The 10120-nt window shown below is 44.0% G+C and overlaps 2 protein-coding genes across 7 annotated transcripts in view; one reads left to right on the forward strand and one right to left on the reverse strand.

Moving 5' to 3' along the window:
* Positions 1-1769, forward strand: part of TATDN1 (TatD DNase domain containing 1) — a 17482-nt gene extending 15713 nt beyond the window's left edge. For 4 of the 5 annotated variants that reach the window (XM_066176311.1, XM_066176282.1, XM_066176293.1 and 1 more), the window contains exon 12: positions 1656-1769. In XM_066176311.1, coding sequence (XP_066032408.1) covers positions 1656-1758 — 103 coding nt within the window. In that variant the 3' untranslated portion in view covers positions 1759-1769. The remainder of the gene's footprint in view (positions 1-1655) is intronic. The other variant, XR_010719414.1, reaches the window with a different exon arrangement.
* RNF139 (ring finger protein 139) lies at positions 399-9700 on the reverse strand. 2 transcript variants are annotated; one of them, XM_066176267.1, is made up of 2 exons: positions 9362-9700; positions 399-4491 (listed from the first exon to the last, which is right to left on the reverse strand). In XM_066176267.1, the coding sequence occupies exons 1-2, from the start codon at positions 9540-9542 to the stop codon at positions 2681-2683; spliced, it is 1992 nt and encodes a 663-aa protein (XP_066032364.1). In that variant the 5' UTR covers positions 9543-9700; the 3' UTR covers positions 399-2680. The 2 variants fall into 2 exon arrangements, with proteins under 2 accessions (XP_066032364.1, XP_066032355.1); XM_066176258.1 differs by lacking the exon at positions 9362-9700 and adding an exon at positions 7926-8442.
* Between the last annotated feature and the right edge of the window lie 420 nt (positions 9701-10120).

Raw genomic sequence — 10120 nt, forward strand, 5'->3', positions numbered from 1 at the left:
AGTTGAAAACGCTCTTCTGATGACAAGTGAAGGGCCTCTAACATTCCTATTTCAACCAACCCGTATGTCAACAACACCCCACATATTTGTCTGCTGCCTTACAGAAAGGTTTCAGAAACCCCCTAACTGCAAATGCAGAGATGCAGAGTGCACAAATGCACTCAAGATCATTACACAAATGCTGTGCTTTGGCTTTTGCCTACGTTTATGAAAAAAACCTTGTTTGCCTCAACCTTATTTTGAAATTATCATCCCAGTAGTGTTCATTATAACCACTGGAATTTCAAGAACCTCTTAAACCTTAAGAAAAATTAAGAATGGTAACTGATAATTGGTATCTTGCAACTTCTCAAGTAGCAAAATCTGGTGTGAGGGAATGTTGCTCAGTCCACAAAGTGTTTTTAATGTTTAGGTTTAATATATACAGTTTAATACAGATCAATTGGCAGGATGAATTTTCCATTTGTCTGTTTTCAGTGGTGCTGGACACCTTTCAGTTTTGATAGTGATATTTCTGCTTTATATATATATATATTTAGAACTACTCCCCTTGGAAGCTATTTTTTAAAAAATTCGGCCACAAGATTTCTCTTTTCACCTCAGCAGTTTCACGTACACAGTGTTACAGTAACATACAACCTTCTACTGCATCCAAGTGAGGAGAGATAAGCAAGCCCTAAGTCTTGGGTGAAATTCTTTGGTATTTGTTACTTATTTCTGAGTAAGCCTGATCTCACTCCATCTCATCTGGAATATCCTCTTAAATCAAGAAGCTGTTTGGCCAATCCTGCATCTAGGAAAGTATTTGCAATAAAGTAATTATTAAGAGCAACTTTTCCTACTTGGTCTTTCACAAAAAGAAGTTTAGCAATTGCCTCAGTTTAGAGGCAAAGTCCAAAGCCCACCAAACCCTACTACCAAGCTTAAGCTTCTTACTCTTCACAGTGAAGTCTGAAGTTTTTTACTCCTACTGGAAAAACCAAAGTCTGATATATCTGAGGAAGGGTACAGACTATTACTTTAAGAATGACTGAAAAAATCAAGAAAGCAATTGCAGAGGAAATGTTGTGGCTTGGTTTTAAACATGTCCATCCCATTTATAGCCGCCTCTCCCTGGCTTGTATCAAGGCCCTGGGCCTTTTGAAATTTCTCATTTAATATTTACTGCAAATACCTGATCACATTAATCACAATTAAGCTAAAGAACAGGGAAGTAGGAGTAAGTTACTTTGGCAGCACTGTGCTCTGATAAAGCTGTATCTGGAATTTAAGCTTTACCATAAATCAGTCATAGTGCACCTTTAGCCTTGGCAGGCTAACGAGTTTTTGTTTGAAAAATGAAGATCATTGATAAAGACACCCACAAAATGACACTTCCTTCAAAACAGAAAGCTGTTTAATTACCTCCAAACAAGAGTCAAAAGACCAAAGATGAATCTGTACCAGTGAGCAAACCAGTGTTCAGTGTAAAGGAAATGGCAGTTAGTAACTTAAAAGTGAAGCTATTTGCATATCTGAGCACCCTGCCCTATTGCTCTTAGTGTAGGTTTTTATTCCAGCTTAATCTTAGTGACCTGTACATACATATGCAGCAATCTGAAGTACATTCTGAAGTACTGGGTTTCAGTCTTCTAATATCAATCTTTCTTTTTTAGTCAAATACTGGAAATAATGGCGGCAGTAAGAGAAGATGACCCACTTGAGTTGGCCAATACTCTATATAACAACACCATTAAAGTCTTCTTTCCAAATATGTAAAGTTGTTTTTCTTACATTTATTCAGTATAACTTCAGTAAATATATTGCAAAAACTTAAAAATCATCATACCTGCAAGTTCTAATCAATGGAAGTCAATATGTTTGGGGTTTGGGGTTTTTTTAATGGTACAAGATTAAAGCTGCTTTTGAAAAGGTGGTCTGCATTTGTGCAGTTTCTCAGCCCTGTTCTCCTTCCATCAAAATTCAGGATCGACTTCAAGGCCAGCCCATGCCTGTAACTCCAGCTGGCAGTGGAGGCACAGGATGAGCACCAGGCTGCTGCATTCACATATAAAGCACTTCAAGCTACTGCTAGCAGTTCAGGAGGGTCGGACACGTCCATGGCATGCGCTTTGCTGCTTCACCAGAAAGCTGAGCAGTGTCGCCTTTTGTTCCACATACGCAAATGCTATAGCATTAAGTCTACCAACCTAAATTTTTTATTGATTTTTAAAAACACAGCTCACTAGTTTTTTTGCGATAAAGCTCTGCTAATACTGAATTTGTAAGTAAAGCTGCTTTGGCTCAGGCTTTCATTTCCGAGCTGACCTGCGGAACAGTCTGTTTTCCACCAGTATTTTTCATTTGCATCCAGAAGACATTGATTGGGGATTACTGGTATACAGTCTTTGGCACAGCATTATCACTACATCAATTAAAAGAGTGTTTTTCCAACCATCTTAAAAACGTGAAAACATTTTATTCCATGTACAATAATGTACATAATTTTAAGGTGGTCATGAAAGAGACCAGCAAAAATTAAGAGGTATATTTACAGTAGCACACACCACAGTAAACAACCACCATTCACAGACTCAACATTGAGATACTGCTGTTGTGCTTAAGTACAATAACTACAAAGTGATACTTTTATTCTGAAGTCAATCTTGAACAAATACCTCACGGCTTAGTAAAGGACATCCTAATCACCAAGGGAGTTAGAGTCAACATTAAGAGTCTCATTCAAGTGCTGTGCCACACAGTCGCCATCTTCCTCATCACTATCAGAACTGTCATTATCTTCATTTAATTCATTTTCAGCATCAGCAGCTTCTTCTGCAACCCGTACAGGATTTTCATTTGGTGCTACAAACCCGTTATTGTTAGAGATATTGGCATTTTCTTTGTCCTCAATATATACTTTCTGATGGCACATCGGGCATGTGTCCTGAATGTACAGCCACTTCCGAAGACAAAGTGCGTGAAAATAATGGTTGCATGGAGTAATGCGCGCAGAGGTGGTGAACTCGTGGTAGCAGATTGCACAGACGTCATCAATTTCATGTAGCCGAGCTCCTTTCACCTCTGGAAGCGAGTTGATTTTCTTCACAGCAGTTCGGCGGTTGATAAAAGTCTTCCAGCCATTCTTGGCTTGCAGGTAGATGTTGAAATACGCGTGCAGACACATCATGCAAGCACGAATCTTGCTTCCCGATTCAAAAACCATTGTGTAAGCTCCATTTCCAAACATGATTACTCCAAATATAAACTCAATAATATTGCCAGTTGAACGAACATAATAGACATAATCATCAAGTTTTTCCCATAGCACATTATAGTAGCCATCAATCATAAACAATATATAAACAGTGATAGAAACTATTACTTTTAGGCAAAGCTCTACACAGAACGCTGTGACTGCAAAAAGCCAAGTATTTAGTGCATAGTGGTGCCAGAGGATGTAACTGAGCAGAACTGGAAGAATGAAAAGGCAAGCAGAGACAAACAGTACAGGAAAGTGTCTGCGGAACGATGACACATGGGAGGCACTGAGAGACATCAGCACGGGGTCTGTCATTCCATGGATAAAATGCAGGACTGCCGTCAACAAAAGGCACATGTTTCGACTCAGGCGAACTAATCGTTCCTCTGGTTTCAGTCCACTTAAACCAGTCTGCAGAGCCAAAATGAAAAACAAGACTGGTGCTACAAACCCAAGCCTTTTGTCATCCTCATCAGTTGATCCAATGAAGGCCAGGATACCAAGTCCCAAATAATGCGCTATTGAGGAAATGACGGCACTCATGCCCAATACAGTTAAAGTCGAGTCACACCCACTTATGATCAGGCTGCAAATCAGTTCCCAACAGTTATCCCATGATATCAAGAAAAATTTTTCTTCTGTGTTGTTTTCAGCCATCTTTACAACATATGTTAATACCACAGCTTGTGCTGTAAGTCTTGTTAGCCAAAAGACACGCAGAACAGCTGGAAACCGAATCCTTTTCCATGTATCTTCCATCAATAGCTGTAATCCATAAATACGATACATGTGCCTCACCAGCAGATAGACGTATCGTACCGAATAATAGAACCACTTAATTTTTGTAACTAAAATGGCCGTGGTATTTAGTGTCAGAACTAGGCCTGAAATAAAAACAAGTACTTGCCGGACATTTAAAGGTAATTCAACAACCAAGCCAATTACAGGAATCAGTATATCCAGGATGATGAGTTGAGAGTATATGGACTGCATGTTTAGCAATGTAACATATCCGATTCCAAACGTAAGCTGAAGGATGGAAAGTGCCATCCATAGCGAAGGTCCTTTATGTGGGAAGATCTGAATTCCAAATGCAGCTGTGTAGTAGGCACTGTGGAAGTTTATGTGCAAAGCAGCATAGTAATTCACCAACACTGAAGTTGCAGCCAGCAGAAACGCTGAGGCGATCATGTAGAACTTGAAAAGTGCTCGCTGTTGTAAGACCAGAACAACGCTGGATACAAAGACACCTAAAACCAGATTGAAATAATTTAGTTCTCAACAGAAGCTGAACAACAGATTTCAACCCATTAGCTTTAGAGCTACATTTATTTAATGTATCACTTCCCCATTAGTCACTTGTAACTTTGCATTACCAATGGTGCCCTTTTCAGAGAACAGGCAAGAGGATGAGTTAATCTCTGCATTTAACATCTGTGCACTACAGCTGTGATGCAAAGCCACTGCAAACCCTAAATCACAATTACTATGAAGTTCATAGCAGTTTTAGACTAGAACAGTGACAACTTGCAGCCTTTCAGCCTTAGTAGTTCTAAAAATAAACAAAACCCCAAAGACAGAGAGAGCATCACCTTTATAACCAAAGCTAATAAAGAATAAATGAGTAAAATTTAGTAAGTCCCCTCATTCACTTGAACAAGGTACTCACCTACAGCTGTCCAAGCTGGAGTACTAAAGATAAGTAACTCTTTAATGGGAAAATAGTGAAAAAATGCTGTATTTTGATGTGGGGAAGGCACTCCTATTTCCCCTCAGTTTGCTTTTATTTATGGTGACAGTGGTGACAAAAGGTCATGGGAGGGAGACCTTCCACAGCATACAGGTTTTGTGCACAGAATCCAAAACTGCACCAATTGCCTCGTTGCCAATGCCAGTGCAAACTTGCCTGTCTGGTTGGAAGTCAGATTTAGGCCTTGAAATTCCTGTTTGCTCACCTCTCCCTCATATTGACCATGACCACATCCTGACCATGCCTGGGAAGTCTTCCCTCCCGTGAGAAATCCTATCAGAGCAACTGCAGTAATGGGAGTTTGGGATTACATGTCCCTGCAGTAAACTAATGTAGTATAATTTATTAATTCCATCATTGTGCCCTACATAGGTAAGGGCTTTGCCCTAAGAGGTGTTAAATTAAATGGCACTTAGCACTAGATTCACTTCCTTAAACAGTTTCTTTTTCAGGAAACACACTGCCTTGATTTGGACTTTTCAATCAGCTACCACTCTATGCTACGCTGCTTTCTCCTCCAAACCAGTTTGGAGAGATTTCTATCTGTACAACTTATATTTGATACTAAGTTGCTTTCAATCTCTGCACTAAAACCAATGAAATCACCAGTAATCCTCTTTCTGCTGGAGGACAGCATTGGTCTTTTCTGACAATTGTAGTTTAGGTTGTCCTAAATCCGCCATAAACAAGTGTTTAAAAAAAATTTAACCCACAGTCTCCTGATCATGAGAATAAAATCTTTGAAATAGCATTTGGTTCTACCAATAGTGTGACCACTGCTTGTATAAAGAAAAACAGTAACAACCAAACCAAAAACAAAACCAAAAAACCCTCCAAAGCCTGGAGGACTGAGAAGAAGGGAGAGGATCAACATGAATCAACTGCAAAAGGCAGGCTACAAATAAAGTTATTAATATGCCTGAATAATATTCCTTGCCAGTAGCACTGGCTGATATAAACACATTCTCCTTAACTAATCATTCACCTTGTAACCTTGTGGACTGAGGAAAAGCCTCTGTCAGTTTTCAGAAAGCTCCTTGCATTGGTAGCTCAGTTCTTTCAGGAAAAGATAAATATTGGTTACATGCAGCACTTCTTACAAAATAATCTTGACAGTTGTCTTGCAATTTTAGCCACCACAAACATCTTTAGGAAAGTTAATACTGCTGACAAGTTAGTAGCCTTTGTCCTTTCTCACAAGTCACAGAAAAGGCTCACATGCCTGTACAAGGTCGTTATTTATGTAATTCTGATCATTTGAGCCAACGGAGATGCATTTTGCAGTAAGCAGGCTGCTCTGAAACACGCCTTAACAAAACCTATTTTTGTGCCTTGCAGTGGCAGTAACGGGCCTGTATTTAGATACTGCAGGTCATCTTAAAACACTGACGTTTCACATGCAAGACACATCTCTAAAAACAGTACAACAGTGAGTCAATAGAGCTTGTCCTACTGGTTCCTCTGAAAAGGGACTAACAAAAACGACAGCATATCTCTGTTAACACTTACTGGAAAAACGTCAGGACTCACTGAAGAAGTGTCTAAAGACCCTAAGAGGTAACATGTCTCAGAAGAGGCATTAAGCACTCCTTTCCCCCATCTCCATTTGTGTCACTTAGTCTATCTCAACATGAGAAGACTTTGCCCTGCCCTGTGCCCATCCCCCTTTGCCCTCCAAAACATTTAAGTCTTTTTCCATTTTCCCTCTGCTAGGAAATGCTGCAGTTCCTCCTTTGATAAGGTTTGTCTCTCTACTCATCTTTACTGTTTCGACCTGTGCCACCCCATTGCCAACTGTCCCAGTACAGCTTCCACACACAGCACTGAATCAAACCACACTGCACTTACTTTTAAAATAATTTCTTGTGTTACAATGAATGTCTCCATCTCATTTTTTTCCCCTTAAATCCTGAAATTTGTCAGCATCTTTACAGCAGCCCAGTACTTAGGATTCGACTTTCCGTCATGTGCAGGGGACAGTCACTTTTACACATCAGCATTTCATTCATGTGGAACTGCCAAACTATCTTCAGCTAGCTCCAGTCATTCTATTTACTTCCACATCTTTCGGCAGACTCAAGTATTTATAGTACCCTTCTCAAAACTCAGTGTCCTCACTGAGGAGGGACTGCTGTCTGAGGTGACAGTCACACACTCCTGGGGGTGGTGGTTCTGCTGGAATTGAGATACCTAAACCCAGTGCAAAGATATGAAAGGTAAACATTGTGCTGGGGACAAAGCAAGGTTAATCAAAAACATGAAAGAGAAAACGTGCTCTGGCTGTGGAAGTTGGTTCTGTGCCGTGTATAACTCTCTTTACTTGCATAGAAAGTAATGGAAGAATCAGACCAAGGAATCCTGCTGTAAAACTTTGTAACACCCACGCAGATCTCTATTAGCATTCCTGAAGAGCTGTACTCCCAGAATATTTCAGAACTGCCTAACATCACCCCCCAAAATCATCAATCTCTCCAGAGCTTCAATTTTTGTATCTGGTGGACAGGTTGTCTGCTTATCCTGTGCTATTGTGCTACAGAGAAAGTTTGGATCAGTACTTCAAAGTCTGCAAATGGTAAGTAAAAGGACATTTTCCCACTGTTTAAATACAGAATGATCCAAAATAACTGTATCACTTTCCAGTGACAAATAACAATAGCAAAAGCCCAACCCTGCAATCCTTCAATTCAGATGAGAAAGAAACAGATGCAAAAAAGCACTTTGTTGTCTGAACCACATGGAAGGTATTTAGGATCACCTTTAGGTGCCTACATTTTAATCTTCAATTTTGGAAAGCCAGGAACCTCAGACCCCTTTTCTAAATGTTCAAGATAAGTTTCTTGGCATAAAACATTCCCAAAGCTTTTTTGCAGAAGGCAAGAATTACCCACTTCTTCCCCCAACCCCTTCCAGAAAACTGTTCATATAGATGCACACCTCAAAAGTGGCTTGATCTGTTAATCCCAGTAGCACACACTTAAGGGACATCATTGAACAACACATCCACCACTCTCATTTACACAGGTGGATTTAATTTCAAAGCTCTTCTTACAGCATCTGGATCACATGATGAAGGACTCCTAAAATTAAGTTGGTGAGGCACTGCAATGTAATTTTTTTTTTTTTAAAAATCACTCTTAGCAATTCCATAAGTGTTGAACAAAAGGTCAAGAAAATTGGAAGAACCCCTGCTCCCCATCCCAGAGCTGCAGATACCCGTGGCACAGCAGGCGAAGAAGGAAGCTCAGGGCCTCCTCAGCATCACTTCTCATGTGAGCAGAGACTTCCCCTGGGACCCTTAATCACAGTAATAAATACAAAAAATATAGTAAATGTAAAAAACCAAAACGCCTGCTGCATTTTGTTACCTCCTCCCTTTGCTCTCCTCTCACCTGCTGTCTTGCTAAAGGTTGATACTTTCCCCCCCTCTGCTCCTCGACTCACACCACACTTCTCACTGTGCACATTTCCTTTAACTCTCTCTTCTCTGCTTCCTGCCGCAAAAGTTGTACTGCTTATTTCCTTCCTGTTTTTCTTCTACAATAAACGTCAAACTTAAAATCCATCTCTCTGCAAAAAAGCCCAAACAACAACTTGATTCGTTTTGTGTTCTTCCTGCCTCAGGATCACCCGCTGCACAATGTGATAAACAGCACGGTATCACCTGTACAGCAGTTCACTGAACGGGACTTCCACCAAGCTGAGGTTCTATGTAAGAACCCAAGTTAACGATGTTGAAAACAGTATCACCTAGTTACACCAGTGACTTTCATCCTTCATGCAGGGGAAGAAAAAAAAAAAGAACATTGGCAAGTTTCAAGAGGCTTCTCTCTTTCCTCTGGGAACCAAATTCCGGGCATTTTGGAACTGCTGTTGCTAAAACAAGGCTTTAACAGCGTGTTTTAAGAAGACATCACACTATCCAAAGGGCTTTTAAAAAAACCACATGAAAACCCTATACCCACTAAGTCACATGTCTTCCGCCTTGGAAGGCCCCGGGGGGGGACGGGGGGGGGGTCACAGTCCCGAGTCCTGGCTGGGTCCTTGCACCGCTACGGGGACAAGAGGCGGAAGGAGCCGGGGACAGATCGGGGCGGGGGGCGTGAACCAGGCCCGGAGAGAGACACGAGGGGGAGAGGTGATGGTCGAGCCCGGGCGGCCGAGCAGGGGCTCGGGGGTGGCAGAGAGGACCCGCTGGGGACGGCGATCAGGGACGGTGGAAGGGGAGAGACGGGCCGCGGCAGAGAGCAGCAGCCAGGCGGCGGGTGAGGGGCGGGGAGCAGCGGCGGCCGCGCCGAGCCCGCGGCTGTGAGCGGGGCTGGCGGGGCACGGTCCGTGTCCCTCGGGAGGGGGAGGAGGGGAAGGTGTCTCACCCAGCAGCCGCAGCAGCGCGCCCAGCAGCGCAGCGCTCACGGAGCCGCCCGGCAGCGGGGCCGAGTTGAAGATGGCGTCGATGAGGAACAGGCTCGGCACCCGCAGCGCGACCTCCAGCCCGGCCCGCAGCCGCGGGCCCAGCCGCAGCTGGGGCAGCCGCGGAGGGCCCGGGGCCGCCATGCCCTGCGCGGGGGGCAGGCGGGCCGCCTCTCCCGCCGCTGGAGGAGCGGAGGGGGCGGGAGTGAAGGAAGGGAGGGCTGAAGGGAGGGAGGGCGGCCGGGAGCCGCTACCGCCCCGCGCCCGCCGCCCGGCGCGCCCGGCTCTCCCGCGCCGCCGCCTCCATGTTCCTGCGCGCGCCCGCGGCAGCGCCGCCCGCCGGGCCGGGGCCGGGGGCGGGGCCGCGCCGAGGGGGCGCATGCGCGGCCCCGCCCCTGGGACTGCCGGGGCTGGGGGAAAGCGCGGGGCTGCCGGGGCCGTGACCGGGCCGCGCCCTCAGAGCTACAGCGCGGCGCTGAGGGCCGAGTGCGCTTTGGTTAAATACCTCCAGGGACCGTGACCCCAGCGCTTCCCGGGGCAGCCCATTCCAATGTATAATCGGCCTTTCTCTGAAAAACTTCATGATGTCTTACCTAAACCTCCCCTGGCCGTTTCCTCTCATCCTGCCGCTGGTTTCCTGGGAGAAAAGACCGACCCGCGCGTGGCTACAACCTTCTTTCAGGGAGTTGGAGAAGGCCAAAAGATCCCCCTTGGATCTCCTT

The sequence above is a fragment of the Chamaea fasciata genome, unplaced genomic scaffold, assembly GCF_029207755.1.
Source record: "Chamaea fasciata isolate MVZ Bird 193981 ecotype frontalis unplaced genomic scaffold, bChaFas1.0.hap1 SCAF_1, whole genome shotgun sequence".
Lineage (NCBI taxonomy): Eukaryota > Metazoa > Chordata > Aves > Passeriformes > Sylviidae > Chamaea > Chamaea fasciata.

Bases quoted from the DNA above. Each gene is read 5' to 3' on its own strand.
- RNF139 (XM_066176267.1), bottom strand. From the start codon at position 9,542: ATGGCGGCCCCGGGCCCTCCGCGGCTGCCCCAGCTGCGGCTGGGCCCG. The intron at 4,492-9,361 runs GTGAGACACCTT...ATCTGGTTTTAG, and splicing joins CGCGCTGCTGCGGCTGCTGG to GTGTCTTTGTATCCAGCGTT.